This window comes from Psittacula echo (genome assembly GCF_963264785.1).
Source record: "Psittacula echo genome assembly, chromosome: 4".
Taxonomy (NCBI): Eukaryota; Metazoa; Chordata; class Aves; order Psittaciformes; family Psittacidae; genus Psittacula; species Psittacula echo.
The window spans coordinates 29788549-29804840 of NC_137738.1; the positions used below are offsets into that span (position 1 = coordinate 29788549).

Genomic DNA, 16292 nt, shown 5'->3' on the forward strand with positions numbered 1-16292 from the left:
GAGTGGGACCCTAAAAGGAATTCTCTTTCCCAAATATAAAGACAATACTACCACCCAAATGGATTTGGGCAGAATGGTAGCATAATGGTGCAGTCAGCAAACAAGGCCATGGCATCCTTTAACATGGCATTTACTTCCTACCCTCTGTGGAGTGACAGTTTGTACAGACCCTTGTTCTGAATATGGGAAATAAAAAGGACATTCCTTCCATGCTCCAAGCTGTTTCCAGGACACCTGTAAAAATGCCTGTTCCCATCTAGTCCCCTCCAACTCTGGGTGTTTGTTTTACAGAAACAAGTAACTAAAACGATATTTGAAAATGCCTTTAAATAGTTTGCTTATTTTAATAGTTGTTAAATGGAACAGAAAAAAAGATAAGAAACAACTGAACTCTCAACAACTTTTTACAGCCAGAGATGATTATAAACTGTGCAATGAATAAGTGTGCACCTGGGAAGGAATTCTGCTTTCACAACACACGAAACTGATTAAGTGGTAGCATTTTTCCTGAAGACATCTACACACCTCATAGGGAAACACATTGTCTAATATGCTGAAACTATTCTTATTTCATCATTAACATTGTACAGAATTGAATAAGAAAAAAACCTCCACCAAACAAAAAGTATCAATAAACATAACAGATTGTAAAATCTATATAGACAAATGGGGTTATTTAATATACTATTAAGTCAATCCTGACTTAATAAACTCTATGTGAAAACACAAGTTGAGATTTGACCGAACTTCATGGACTTGAAAATTTACATATGCAACTTTTTTAAGTAGGTGCAAGGCAGGACTGCCATCAGAAACTTGAAAATAAATCCAAAACGCAGCCCTCTTATCAACTGCTGTCTGGGTTTTACAGTACTTAGGAGAGGGCAACACTGGTTATTTTTCCTCCTCATGCAGAATTCTGTTAATGTCACTTACTTAGGACTACAGGAAATTTCCTTGAAATTCTAGCAACCGGAACAACTGGAGGGAAAGCATCTGCTTATTCCTTCTACCTCATTAATAGTCAGCACCCATGTTGAATCACACTTGGATACACATGAGCTGGATCACTGGCAGCAAAAATATTTCTATATAAACCAGGCAGAGCACGTGCACATCTTGGGCAGGGCTCTGTTTTATTATACCAGGTCCCAAGTTCCCCATACTGAATTGCTGTCTAGCAGAACAGACCACACCACACTCTGAAAGACTAAGATGCTTTTGCATGGTGTAACTAGAACGAGTCAGACCACCTAACTTCCAAATACCCAGATCAGAACAGGATATTAACTATGTACCTGTTCAAATTTTTGAATGGATCAGCTTGTAAACTGAATAAACAAGAAGCCTGCTCGCTTATTTTCACATTTTAGAGCATTACCAGCTTTACCTTGCTTACCCTGAAGGCTCCAGTAAAGCCTCCAGGGACTAAAGCAGGAAGGACAGACTAGAACATCCGCAAAACCTTGTAATGTTTTGTTGAAATAAAAGCTTTAGTGTTTACAGGCAACAAAATGTCTTCATTTTCTGCAGGATTCCACAGCTGCCACGATGTCTTGAAAAATGTTGTTTCTGTTTTCTTTACTAACCTAGAGAAAGAGAAATTAAAACTGATGTAGTTTGATGAATAACCCCTATATCAGTGTTTACTTCAAAACCAAACAAAGCAGAAATTCAAATGCATTTCTTTCTCAGTGAAGGAATGCTGAGTGTCGAACAGCTGCCACCTTCTGCTACTGAGAACACAATAAGCTAAAGCCACAAACCTGCATATGTAATTGCACATTCAGTGATCTTTTTGATTTAATTATCCATGGTATTCTGCAGTATTATTCAGGGCTTGAATAACTAACAAGAATCACTCGAAAAACCAGCATGTACTTTTGTCATTACTAGAAATCCTTTTCAACTACCAAACATAATTTTCCTACTATGAAGTAGTTCTTACGCCTTCAGTACTTGAAAGGGTTGTGTCTGTTAGGATGACAGACATAGTCAAAAACATGTGTAATGAAAAAAAATTAAAACAGGCTTAGTAGCACAACTCTCTATCCTGAGAAGCCTTAGCATTGCAGGATAGAAACACAGAGATGGTGAGGGGTATAAATTACACCTTCTTGATAGACTGGGTACCGATACAGAACCACTCAGACAAAGCCAGATGAGCCAAAAAAAAAAAAAAAGGGCATTCATATTTTTAACAAAGTTTGAGAAATGCTGCTTCATGAGGAAGGAGACACCACACTATGCATGGCATAAACCTCTCTAGTGGCAAGGTTTCACTGCTTTCCTTGTAGCTGCATTTAAGATCTGATCAGATAGGTTTGTTATCACTTCCATCCCTTCCAGTACTATAGTCAATTCTGAACAGCAGAAAGTATTACTGTTGTTGTTTTTATTATTACTAAATGGGAACCTACTGCTATTTACAGCATTTAGATAGGACGTCTGGAAACTAACACCGTAAACCTACAGATGGTGGCCCTGTCTATGCCACTTGAATTCAACAGAGATCATCAACATGGGGCTGATGAAAAAGTGACATAAAAAAAAAACCTAATCAAACAAAAAAAGCCAACAAAACCCAAAGGAAGGAAAGGGAAGATCTGCCTGAAAATATTGCTGGTTTTATTAAGTATCATTCCAAGCCTATTGTAAGATAAACAGAAAACCCCACAATAACAAGGACAGCAAGACAACAAAGAATGAAATTGCTCTTCAATAAGGGTATTGAGAGACCCCAAGATAAACAAGGCATAGAGCATAGATCAGCCAAACTCACGGCAAGTGTCCTGATATCCTGACTTTCAAAAAGACCTTCTGAACATTTTATAGCTCTTCCCACTGTCTCAAAGCCAACAAAAACTATACTACATTTTAACTATCCCTTTTCCATACCTACATGCTAGAAGTCCAGTGAGACAGCACAGAGAAAGTGCCAAGTGCTGGGAAATTTTCACAACTCTTTTACAAAGGCTGCTTCATAGATAGAGGTCTCCTGTTAAGATCTGGAGACATTCAGTGCAGGCAGCTTTTCCAGAGAGAACCAATCTCCCAATATCTGTATTGAGTGCACAAACAGAGGGGTACCTTTTTAGGCAGGGAGCTGTAGATGCTGCTTATTCTAAGCATTTAGGTAATTTAAAGGAAACTACCACCTAGACTTCAAGCAGAAAACAGTAGAGGACAAAAGCTTTCTTGCCCAACTGTTAAGAGTACCATCAAGGAAACCCCTCTAGTGCAATCTGTTCAAATGGAACCTTTTTCTTCTTCTGATCCATTTAGGTATTTATTTTCTTTCTTAGGAGGCATATGCAATCAAACTTCACTAATGGATTTCATGGAAGCAAAATTAATAGATGAGAAAATGGGAGAAAATGAGTATGTGCCAGCTGCTAAGGATAATCTGATCCTATTTATGACGCTGTCTGCAAAACTACACAGACTGTATCATTACTTCTGCAGTGCTAAAAGAGCCTCTATAGTTTCACTGGAAAGTTTAGTTCTCAGTAAAATGGAATTGGGCAACAGTGGAAAGAAATGTGTTAAATATCAGAGCTCCTCTCATTAAGTGCTCTAAGCATAATAAATTAAACATTTGGGACCAAATTGTCAACTGCTTTTAGGGCATCTGGGCCCATTTACACAAACTGAATGTGCTTTCAAGACAAAAGGGACTGTAAAACCCCAAACAGCTGTCTCTCTGCTCTTAGTGTCAAACATCAGAACTCTCCCTTTGACATTAAGAGAAGAATGACAAAACTCTACTGAGTTACTTGAGTGCAGCCTAACTCCACATGAAGCGACAAAGCGGGCATAACTTTTTTGGAAGGTGGCCACCTACTTCTGCACACTTTGAGGCACCATAAAAGTTAGTAAGAAACTACTGACCATGAGCTTATTTGGAGACTCCAGGTTCTCCCCAAGCCACGGCCCTTGAAGAACACAGCTGGTGATCCAGTATTTACTTCAGCTACGAACACCTCTGACTCCCTGAGGGCAGGTTCTGTTCCTTCTCAGGCACACGTTTTAACCAGCTGGGAAAGAACATGTCTTGTGTCATCGGAGCAACGAGACAGATGCTCTCCTACATAAGACTTTAGCACAGCAGGTCTCTGCCACCTGGGAACTATTGCAGTCTGCCACACATTTCACACCCATGCTTTTGGCTAATGGATTCACCAGAGAACTCTACTTAAACAGAGAAACCTGCATCTCCTAATTTCAGCAGCATAAACAGGATGGCTCATTTTTGCAGCAAAGAACACACTACTCCATAGACATTTACAGGAAGACTTCCACTGGCTGCAGTCAGTATTTAAGAAAAAGGTGTATCAGCAGACTGATACAGCTAGCAACTTGGGGCTGAGTGGCATATGCCCTCAGAACACCACCTATAAAGGGAGACAGTAGAAGTCTCAAAAGCTTCCCTGAGAGCCAAATGCTGTTTTCTAGCACCCTGTTTCCTCCTCACACACTAGCACACTATTGTCTTGTCATGACTGCAGTGTAAGTACTGAGTATCTGTTACTTTCAGTGAGGCATTCTCCATTCCCTCTTCCCCAGTCATACCACTGTAAAGCAAGTCATATAAAATTCACGTTCACATGCATCCCTGTTCAGTAGCCTAACAGCACACAGCTTGTCAGTAGAAAACCTGGGATTTTATCTCTGAAAGGAACGGTAGGAGCTGAATGCTTACGTGAGTGAAGGAATTTTGTCTCGTCTTTGCTCATAGGCTTGCTTCAGCACTTAACAGGCATTTAATTTAAAAAACAGAAATTGAAGATGATAATGTGACCACCGACAAGAAAAAAAGCTGAGGAACTTTTCTGAGCTCTACAGTTTTATGAGTCTCACTTTGAAAAGCAAAAAAGAAGATGGAGGCTTTGCTTTCTCTGCAATAATTAAGATCATTCAATGTAAATTGTTGAGATAGTGTATTTTCCTTCCTGATCCACTCGGATGAAAACAAAGTAAGCATTCTCACTGTGACATGCATCTGATAAAGAACAGGCTGCATCAGTATACTGCTCTACAGCATATTAACCCTGCTACTAAGCCAAGATGTTTACTTCCCATTTCCTGAATTTGTAATTTATAGTTCAGTTTTGGATATATAGCCTTATTCTCTCCTACAAATAGTATACATTGAGTAGAAAAAGAAACCAAGAGTGGGGCTGCATTTAGCTTGGTTTTGTGAAGCATCCAGGACACTTGCAGATGTTAAGGAAACTTCACACGTGTATTCCTGTGAACAGGCTACGTTTTGTTGCGATTAAGTTTTTGAGAACCTCCCTGTAAGTGATCAGAAATGCACTTTGAGACCCTAATATTCTGAAAATTATGTCTGTAAAAGTAACATAATGAATTCCAAAATTGATTCACTGACTCCATTTACAAGTGTCTGTCCTCTAGAACTGATTTCTGCAAACTCCACTGCATTTTTTTTCCCTTGAATATGATTACTAGTAACACTTCTGCATGCTAGTCTAAAAAAGAAAGTAAGTTCAAAAATCTGACTGTACTTTGAAAGATTTAACTCTCTAGGAATAATGAATGCTTATATGGCAATAATACTACAGCAAGAAAACCTTTTAAACCAACTATATCATTACTTCTGCAGCCCCTCACATGCAAAGCCAGCTGTGTAAGACTGCTATGGTAAGTGCCAAGTGTGAGGTTTTTTTCTTTTTTAATAAGGTGAACACCTGCCCATTAAGAATAAAACAGAAACTGAAAAGCTTATTTCATATAAGCTACCCACAGCTCTCAACTGGTAGTAACAATTAGTTTTTAAGCAAAGCAAAATAGAAACCAGCAACCTAGAACAGAAGGCTCTTTAAGGGTATTAAATATTACTCACATTGAACATTTTAACATCTTTTCTATTTCTTATTTCTTCAACAAGATCCAGTGGCTTTCCCTTAGGTATCGGAATAGTTCCAAGCACCACAGTTCCTGAGCCAGTGAGCGTTTGACGAACAGCTTGAATAAAAGCCTGGCTGAAGAGTTCCATTTTACCAACCTCATCTATGACGCAGATTTTTTTCTCTGCATCACTGCCATGGTTTACCTGTGGAAAAGTGCATCGAGAGTCTGTAAACAATACAGAACTTAGAACACATAAGAGTAATAATTTCTACGAAAATAAAAGAAATAACTCCAAAAGAAATCAATTCAATTGTAATATAGGTGGAAAGTGGAGAAGTCAAAGCTGCTGCTGGTGACAGACTTATAAATCTATCATTTCTATTTCAGCATAGATTTTTGGAAAGTCAAAAATATATACACAGCATAAATGTCGACTTCGATATGAAATATCCATAATATCAGTTTTCTTTCAAAGTAGAATTCTCCTAGTGGTCCTACACAAGCTATCTGACAATTGTAAACTGCATGTTGTCTACTAGCAGCCATCAATCAGAGGGACACCAACTTTTTCAAACCTCACTCTTCCCATCAAATTATGCATTTAGAATAGATGAATATCCACACAAGTACTAAAAAAAAATATAAAAGATTTGTATTAAATCTAGATTTGGAAGTTTCTCTTCTTGTACCTGGGTCAAATAATTGTCAAAACTAGCATTTCTCTCAAAACAATTAGCTTTCTTCTAAGCTATCTGGGTAAGAACCAAGCCATTTCCAAGCCTCTCTCACATTGGAACAGTTATCTTCCATTTCTTTGTCAAGATACATCTCATTCTATAGTCCTACCATTCCCCTGGATTGCAGGATAGGCACCATACTAGCAACTGACCATATCTGTGGTTTGTTCGGGTTTTTTATAAAGTGAATACTGTGCCAAATAGCACTGTGCTGCAGAGTGGTGTGAGCAGCAGGGAAGTCTAAGAGAGAACTTAGGTGAATGCCACTGAAGAAAAGGCAATTTGGAAAGCAGAGGAACTTTTCAGCAGAAAAGGAAGTGTACTGCCTACCCTCTCTTGGTAAAAGTAACCTTGAACTGTACTCCATCACTTACAGAAGTGAGGAGGAAATCAACTCAAGTCAAAACATCACTGTAGATTCATGAATGTATACCAATACCAGGCATATCACACAGAACCTAAAAAAGAAGGAAAAAAAGAAATCGAAATATTTTCCCCTGTGAAGGCAAAGTATTTGTTTCTGGGAAAGTGGAAAAAGTGTATAACATGCATCCTAAAATCTTTTCAAGCTAAGTCTCTGCTGAGTAGCTGTTTTATCTAAAATTCTTTTATAGATCAGTGAGCTAAAAAGCCAATACTAGTCACTAGATCACACATTAAGAAATAGAACATTTTGCTTTGAAAAAAAACATCCTCAGTCCTGCCTGGTAAAGTTTTCAATCCTGAGAGATCATCCACTGTAGGATCTACCCCTGTTCTCACTGCAGTGAATGAGATCCAAGCCTTACAAGCTGAATCTGTCCTGAAGACTAAATGGGCAAATGCCCACTCTGTGCTGCTCTCTGATCAAACCAGACCACACCTATGACTCTCCTGCCCTCATTCTTCGTCACTTCTTATTTCTGTTCTATGATATTCCTCACTCTCCTCAACTTCCATTTTGTGTCACTTACATGCAAGACTGCATTCCCACAAAACTGATTAACAGCACTTTCAATGACAAAGCCATTTAACAACCAGAAAAACTCAACAGAGCTAACACCCTTCTATAGCAAGATCTCTCCTGGATTTCACATAAAGACAAAAAGTAAAAGAATTCTGAGTACACTGCTGGCTTAATGAAGTCTGTTTTACTAAACTATCTTTCTATTTCCTAACATAGTAAATCAAGTTACAGTGAAATTAAATAAATGAAAATATGCCCCATTTTATTCATATTTCCTTTCTTCCCTGCCCCCAACATTTCTGCTTCTCTACTCTCAGACTTTAATGTTTCTTGACAAAAACAAGAATCAGATCCTCAATTTCATTTTTGCTCCTTGCACCTCTGGTTTTTTTTTTTTTTCTCTTTCAAAGTTCAAATAAGAAGTCTCTTCTTCCTTGGCCCCTTGAGCTTTGGCAGGGTAGAAAAATCACAATACAATCTTTTTAGTAGTGCAGTTCAGCAGCTGCTGCACACTGGTTTTGATATGTTATTGCCAAAACCAGATCTGTTCTTGTTTAATTTTGGAGAGGGCAAAGGTGGGAGTGAGAGAGAGGAAGGAGAAGGCAAAAGGCCGTAACAAAATATCAGGAGAAAGATAGGAAAAAGACTGTGTAGAAAGTCTTGTCACAGTCAGAGCACTCCTTGTGCAGCAGAATAATTATCAGGCTGCTATTACCAGTTAAAACCTATCACTCTGCAGGTACTTACATAGTGGTAATCAAAAGTAATCACTGGACTCAAGAAACAAATGTTTCTACTAGAAGAAGATAGGAATTGGAACAAGTGGGGAAAAAAGGGCTGTAAAGAGCGGCAGCAAAAGCCTTTTTCTTGGACCCACTGACTCCACCCAGTTCTGTGCAGTAGAAACTCATGCATTTTGTTTGCTTTCCAATATGCAAGACAGTGGCATTGGAAGAAACTTCCTATCAGCTATTATCTCAGGCTGAGGAGGTCCTGCTCACAGAATGATGTCAGATCAGGAATGAGTGGGGACTGTGATCTCCCCAAACACCATGTTAAGCACAAAAGAACAAGTCAGATTTGCCCCTCCAGCTTCCTGATGTCAATCAGAATAAGCGATACCAAAGAAATAGGCCATTTATTAATATCCAAAACTAGTGTTCTAGAAGAGCCTTCCAATAACACTGATTATCATAAAGCATCAAGTTTTCAGCAGCTTTGATAGAATACTCACATTTCTCAGCATAGGTAGAACCAACTGCTCAAATGAAACAACATCTACAACATACTGTCCGACCCGACATTCACGTCTTGAAGTAGAAGAATCAGAACTGAATGTGAAAAAAAGAGACACACAATTCCTTTTAAGTAATGAGTTTAGTGAAAATTCACTGCAGTCATTTCAAGTGGATTTATGAGAAGTTATCCTAATAAGTCAAATCCCCTTAATTCGTCTAGGGAAAGCAAAGAAATTCTGTAAGTCATCCATTAAGTCACATTGCAGCAAGCACACTATCAGGTAACAAATACAGCATAAGCTACCTTCACAACTATGCAAGCTCCAATTTGAACAGTGTAAGGAAGGACAATGGGATCTAAAACCCAAAAGGTATATTTACAGTTAAATCAAAATACATGCCTGCAGTTCAGATCTTCGAATTTGGTGACATTACAGACACAGCAGTAGCCCAAATCCCAGTATGGGCTGCACTCCCTAAACAATCTCAGAAAAATATTCAGTTTGCCTCTGCTGCATCACACTATCCTATGCAAACTTCCTTTATTAGCAGCATGCAAATTATTTAGTAAGATCACCTATGTCTGAAGGAGGTGCTAGCAGCACACCTGGACCTAGACTACATTTTGCACAAGGCATGAAAGGCTAAGTCAAACGGGAGAGACTGTGAGCCCCTCTGCACTTCAAGAGGACTCCACTCTTAGTGGGCATCCAAAGCTTTCTTTTTTTCCTAAAATTCACATATGGGTTTAGAGGGTCAGTCAGTGGCTCTGGAAAACAATGTTATATACAATTTCTTTTTTATTTTCCACTTCTGTCTCTATAAATCAGCTTGTGGAAACAAAATATCTTCCTCCCTGCCTATAAAAAGTTACTTATGTAAACCAAGAGCCTTGGCCTCACAATAAGAGGCTCGGCAGTGCTTCCTTTCTATCTGGTGTAAAATAAGCAGTAAGAAAGAATACACTTCCCTAGCATATTTTCAATATTACATTACGTAGTAGAAACACTGTCTACATACACAATACAGGTGTCCTGGCTGATACAAGAACTGAACAAAGAACCCGGACCCCGAAAGCAATATATGTGTGCTGGAAATCACCTGGAAGAGCATTTAACATGCCAACAGGCTGAAGCAGAAGCATAAAACAATAGCCACTTTCAGTTATTAAAATCTCAGTACCCGACTCTAGATAATGGTCCTCGTTTTCCAGACAAAGTGACAACATCAAATCCTGTTCTCCTGCCACCTTCTCTAACTTCCTCTGTGTAAAATCCGTCAATGGAAGTGCCTGCGGACTTTAGAGCTTGAGTGACTTTCTGGATCAAAGTAGTCTTTCCAACCCCTAAAAAAGAAAAACAAAAAGCACACAGGATTAATCTTCTACACTAAAATCCCATTTTTAAGCACCACAGTAATGATTCAGTTCAGCAGGAGCATTGATTACTTTCTGAAGTTCACAAATTGCTTTTTTAAAATGGTAGGAAAGAACAGAAGCACCTTTTAAAGTTCATCCTGTACTGACACTGTAATATTTTATTAGCCTTTAAGAATGCGTCTACAGTGAAGTCATAACAGAATGGTACAAATATCCCAGACTACCACTGAACTTATCTTAGATAGCACGCAGTCAAGCCACAAAGCTTTCCCCAAGGCAGGTAAATACACAAAATCCTTACTTCTACACAACTGATATCCAAGCTAGCTGGAAGACTGACTTACGCATCTCCCTTTCTACCACTGCTATTCACTACTATTTAAAAACAGAGCTCAGTTTATCCCCCTTTTAGATCATAAAGTCAAGGCTGACTGCTATTACCAGAAGCCTACCCGACACAAATAACACACTACTTCTATTGATGTCCCAGAAACTGGAAGCCCTCAGTGCCCTGAGATCAGGTCCTACATGGCAAAAAGTATTTCCAACACAGAAACATGTTTCTTATGGTAACTGAAGCACGAGGTTTTGACTAGGTATGGGGAAAAACCTTTTTCATCATGAAGACAATCAGGCCATGGGACAGGCTGCCCACAGAGGCTATGTAGTTTTCATATTCTTTGCGGTTTTCAAGTCTTGACTAGATAAAGCCTTGAACAACCTGGTCTGGCCTTACAGCTGATCCTCCTTTACATGTCCTGAAGTCCTTTCTCACATGAATTATCCTGTGTTCCTATTTTCATACCCTGACACAGATCCTTAAAACCCTGGCCACCAGATGTCTACTGGCACAGTCTGATGGACCTTTTACGGTGTGAGCATCGGCCATGTTCCAGACACCCTCTCTTACCACAAAGGATCTATTTCTTCTCCTTTATGATTGTACACATACTTCCCTTGACAATCTCCTTTTAAACTCAACTTTATTGCCTCACACAAAATTTAGTGCTATCACTTAACTTTTAATAATTGCTGTAAAAAAGTCAGACGATATAAAACATCCTGCAGAATAAACCTTCAAATTCCCAGAGACAAGGCATATAGACCAAATGTAAGGTGCCCAACGGTGCCAACAGACGGCATTTTAACATGTACACACCAAATTCCTCGCTTAAGTTTTAAGCAAATTTAGGACCTACTTTCTTAGTAGTATCAATAACAAAACGTTCTGTGGCTTCCAGGGCACCTAGTCAAACCATTAAGCAAACTTTTCAGAACTGAAGCCAAAGGGATTCCTGGCATTTGAACAACAATAAAATGACAAATGTGGCACCATCTGTATCTACTATCTTTCTGAGGTCTTGTCTCTATAAGCAAATTCACACTAAGCTGGCTAAGTAAATTTGCCACCTCTACTTTTGTTCACTCAATAAATTGCCAAAGAAAGCTAAAATGATTCAAACTAAGTTTAAGAAAGCTTAGAATTCTACAGTTAGGTAATCAAAACAGTACATTCCATTTCAGTGAAATGAACAGAGACAAGGCCTGAGCAGGCCTTCCTGGAGGGCTGTCTTCATTCAAGAAGATGGAAAGACAGAATGAAGGTGGTGGAATGTACTGCTATCTCAGCCTAGCAGACCAATTAATTTTAAGCTAATCTCAGACAAGACAGCCATTGGCAAAAGGTTCACCAAAAGGATAATTAGGCCCACTACTTTACTTCCAGACACAAAAGAAAGCTTTGCAATTACAATAACTGGCTTATTTCTTTATCAACCATTTAGTTGAACCCTCACACTATATCCCACAAACTACTCCACCACTTTAGTCAAGGTCTGCCTATCTGAGATACCAATTATTACCTATAACTGAGCATTATTTAGGGTGAAAGTGCTAAATTGCTATAATTAAGTTCCAGAAAAGGTGAGTGCTCAGACATGTGTGCTGGTTGCAGTTTAACTGAAGCAAGTTAGCTGTCCAGGACATTTTTTTCCCCAACCCTGAACTGCTGGAGCCAGACACAAAGCAGAAGCATCTGGAAACCTACATGCCATGGGATTAGAAGCAGAGCTAAAATGGACTTTGATTACGAACAAATTAATGAATGCGGCAGCTCTGACCTCCACCGGCAACACTCAGGGAGTGGAGCAGCTACAGGCCTACACACCGGCAGCCGCAGTTGCCTCGCAGGCAGCTGCTGGGCCCGGTTGCAGCAGGAGGGGCCCTGCTGCACTCTGGGCCGAAATCAGACTCCACCAGCAGGTGCCTTCCCTTAGCTACAAGCGCTTCGCAGCCCCGCCAGTAGCAGCGCGGCCCGGGCCGAGCCACAGAGGCCAGGCCAGGCCGCCAGGCAGCCCCTGAGGCGGCGGCGCCCTCCCCCCGTCCGTTCCCCAAGCTCCTCCTGCCCCCGTTACCTGGGGGTCCCGTAAGAAAAACGTGCTTGGACATGGCGGAAGCCGCAAAACACGCTCCACCTTCTCCGCATCAGACGCGGCCCAGCTGGTGGCGGGAGTGCCGCGCTGCACCGCCCCTCGCTCCGCCCCTCCGCCCGGGCTGGCACGACGGGGCCGCCGGCACCGCCAGTGCTTTCTGCCTGGTGGAGTTGAATGTGGCGGTGTGCTTTGGGGCGGCTGCGGTTGAGCAGCAGGGAGTTCGGCCACCAATACACATTCACCTCACCACCCCATCGGCAGCCTGGGAGGTGCCCGCTGCGAGTCACTGTACCGGGGGTGCCTGATATGGCGGTTCTTGTGGCCCTGGGTCGCAGCGGCCGATGCGAGACATCCATCAGCCAGTCCCGAAAGGGGATCGGGCGGTTACAGCGCCCAGTTTGGGGTTTACGTGCAAAGCCCTGGCAGCTGCTTAGGAGACCCTGGCCTTCCTCATGGACAGCCCGGAGCAGGCCGTGTGTGCCGGCGAGCCGAGTCTTCCCGCCTCGAGAGCGGGAGCCGCCGTGGCCAAAGGGCTCAGACGGTTGACGCTGACGGTCGACTGGCCTTTCTCAGCCTGTGGCAGCCCAGGAGATGGGCTGCTGCTGTGGTGCTTCCCAGGAGATGGACATTGGTTTAGGTTAGGGGAGAATGGGAAAACCCAATTAGTTTACTAAATGTGGGTCAGCATCTTCTTTATCGAGTCAGCTTGACCTGTGCAATTTCTGAGCATGTTAAGAAAGCTCTCTGTAGAGAGCAGTAAACAGTGTGCTCTGGAATGCAGCAAGCCACTCAATTAAAAGATGAAGAGGCTGTCTGATACTTCAGTGCAGACAGCAAATGTAAGTAGGGTGTTAATACACAACTAGGGGACTGTTATGAAGCTGAGTGAATAGGGTCACAAATGAGAAGGCTTGGCAGGTTTAACAAAGACACTGACAGATACCTATCTGCATCCCAAAACATCATATGCATGTGGCCCTCTTTATTTGTTTAGGCTTGGGTGATGGGGAGCTGTAAAACAGCAGGAAAAAGGATTTCTGTGTGGAAGGCTGCAGTGCACAGGTTGAAGTCTGGGTGAGGTGATGACCTACCACTGAAGTGTGCTGATCCCTGCCTGGCCATAAGCACCAAAATGGTTACCCAGAAATACTGAGGTATGGAAGGGGTACATCCTGGTTGTTGCTTGCTTCAGCTTGAATGGATCTGTTCAGGTTCAGCTCATCCTTGTCTGACTTTCATTTTCAGTAATTTCCCAAGGATTTATAGGTTGTTAATAATTTTCACAAAGTCAGTATCCTTGTCAGCCAGATGAAATCGATAGATCAGGAGGTAGAGTATACATCACAGTAGACAGGTATTTCCATATATTGAACAAAATATTTTTGATGCATATATGACGTATGGCCACTCTTCTTTGCATTGTTTTTCATTCCTAGCAGGATGAAGAGCAACCCTCTATTTAGTGATGTGCATCTTTAAATATACAATACTCTCAGGGCATCTAGAATCAGTGTCTCTGTAGAACAGTGGGTCACCTAAAAATGTGAAGGATGCAATCAGCTATTTCACTGCATAATAAGAGTACCCTGTACCACTATGGTGCTGGCTTCTGAGGAAAGCAGAAGTCTCTTTCAGTCTCAAGTTATGCTCCAGTTAAAGGTTAACACTCTCATGAGGTAGAAATTATCACTTTCAGAAGGAGAAATTGCAACAAAGTGATGTTATGAAATAGAGTTAATAAATTACACATTTGATCCCCTTGGTGGGATGCAGAATCAGAGCTGATGCTCTGATCCTAGGATCCCAAGATAATACAGAGGGTATGGAAGCTTGCCAGTAGGAAATGTAAAGAAGATACTTAGAAACACTCCCTACTTAGCCCTACATCTAGTGCAATGTTTCAGGATGATAGGAGTATTTCCCTTTGGCTGGGATAGATAAACGAGAACTTTCTACAGCTGCTCTATTGTTGGAGGTGAAGCACTTCTGCTTTATGTAATAGGCTACCATTTAGTCAAATAGTAGGAAACATACCTCCTCTTCAACTGCAGCCTCAAGGCAGTTGAAATCTATATTGTCTATTTGCCAGGAGAGTATCATAGAATTATAGAATAGTTAGGGTTGGAAATAACCAAATTCACAGGCTCTTCCTATTAAGGCTGAGACATGGTACAGACACAAATCCAAGCTGATTGGGCCACACAGAGCACAGTTAAGGTGTTAATGTAGAGGAGGGAAGACCTAGTTTCTGCCTTCTGCAGCATTGTACAGTCACATATTACATGATCCATATGCTTTTGTTTTATATAAAAGTTGGGACATCATCAGAAGAAAAATTTAAGACCAGGGGTTGTTCGTATCATAGTTTACAACATCCATACCTTTCTTTGGCCTAACTGCTTCACTGTATCTGGCCAGGAGTCAACTCAGAGAGGAGATCATCATTCAGAATTCTTGTTTGCCTGTTCTCTGCTTTCACCAATGACTGGATTTAGTTAATTTATCTTTCTCTTACGTAATGACTTTTATTCCTCATTTCACATGAATAGTATGGAAAATGTTTCATGCTTAAATAATTAATGAAAAAATTTGACAAGTCTGGCATCCCTCTTGGGGAGCAGGAAGGTAGAGAGGTAAAAAAGACAGCTTCCCATGTCATCTAAAATGAAAACTGTGTTTTCCTAGTTTACATTCCAGTACTTTGTTTTATGTTTTTTTCAGGAGCAATGAACTTGTGATGTTAACTTACGGCTCCCTGCAGGTGTCTGTCGGGCATCTTTAATGCAAAGAAAGAACCACAGAAAAAACCTGCATTACTTACGACTAACACAATACTACTAACACAAGAACAACACTTTCTAACTGGCTACTTCACCTTTACCCTGAACTTCCTGTGTAGAGCTTACTGTAATTGATTTTACAGGTAGGTTTTTTTATATAATATTAAACTATTGGCTGGTCGCCCAGGCAGGCCACATAAAGAGATTCAGACAATATTGTTTTCTTTGACATAGAGCTTTAGTAGATATTATAAATTAACCTTTAGTTTTCAGAAGCACATGTGGAGAATTATAAGGCTATCACTACTGTTTGACAGAGACCCTGATTTTTGGTACCATATTTGGAGAACCATTTCATCCTGTTTCCAGATAGAGGACTCTGACACTTGTCTTTATGTGGCTAAGACTTTGGTCTTGCAAACAAATGTGTGAGTAAAGTAGTTGCAGCATCAAGGATTAAATTAGCATTCCACTTTGATTTCCATTGTAACTTGTACCATAAAATGTTCTCTTCTTCTGGATGTTCTGCCAAGGTTGAAGTCGTTTAAATGCACTGAAACCAGGAAATAGTTATGCCAGTTGTTCAGAGTTTTGCTGTTAAGAGGACCTTATGTTTGCTAAATGAATTGGAAGTTTTATATGTTGTCAAAGATTTCCTATTCAAGTTTGTTCCCTTTGATATATTTATTTTATAATCTAGTGACCACATAGAATGTGCAGTTTGCTCAAGAAGCATGAGCTGCAATGTGCAAATTGTCTTCTGTGTAGCTATGTGCTATAACCAGTAGCCTTTGGAGTTAGCCTTTGTGCTCTCCTGGTGATGGGATTTTTACATTCTTGGCTGGAGATGGTTAGCTGAAATAAGTAGAAACAGCACATACACTGGTAGTGTAGATAGGTCTGGAAA

General features: G+C 40.6%; 1 protein-coding gene across 2 annotated transcripts; it reads right to left on the minus strand.

Moving 5' to 3' along the window:
- Window positions 1-362: 362 nt before the first annotated feature.
- Window positions 363-12649, minus strand: NTPCR (nucleoside-triphosphatase, cancer-related). Of its 2 annotated transcripts, none has more exons than XM_080616245.1 (5): window positions 12588-12649; window positions 9978-10140; window positions 8792-8888; window positions 5867-6076; window positions 363-1589 (listed from the first exon to the last, which is right to left on the minus strand). In XM_080616245.1, exons 1-5 carry the CDS (start codon window positions 12619-12621, stop codon window positions 1521-1523), a joined length of 573 nt encoding a protein of 190 aa, XP_080472371.1. In that variant the 5' UTR covers window positions 12622-12649; the 3' UTR covers window positions 363-1520. The 2 variants fall into 2 exon arrangements, with proteins under 2 accessions (XP_080472371.1, XP_080472372.1); XM_080616246.1 differs by lacking the exon at window positions 363-1589 and adding an exon at window positions 3925-4037.
- Between the last annotated feature and the right edge of the window lie 3643 nt (window positions 12650-16292).

Excerpts from the sequence above, each read along its gene's own strand:
- NTPCR (XM_080616245.1), bottom strand. The coding sequence starts at position 12,621 with ATGTCCAAGCACGTTTTTCTTACGGGACCCCCAG. Across the intron at positions 8,889-9,977 it reads GGACCATTATCTAGAGTCGG|TTCTGATTCTTCTACTTCAA; the intron begins GTACTGAGATTT and ends TTTCACATTCAG. Across the intron at positions 1,590-5,866 it reads AAGATGTTAAAATGTTCAAT|GTTAGTAAAGAAAACAGAAA; the intron begins GTGAGTAATATT and ends CTCTTTCTCTAG.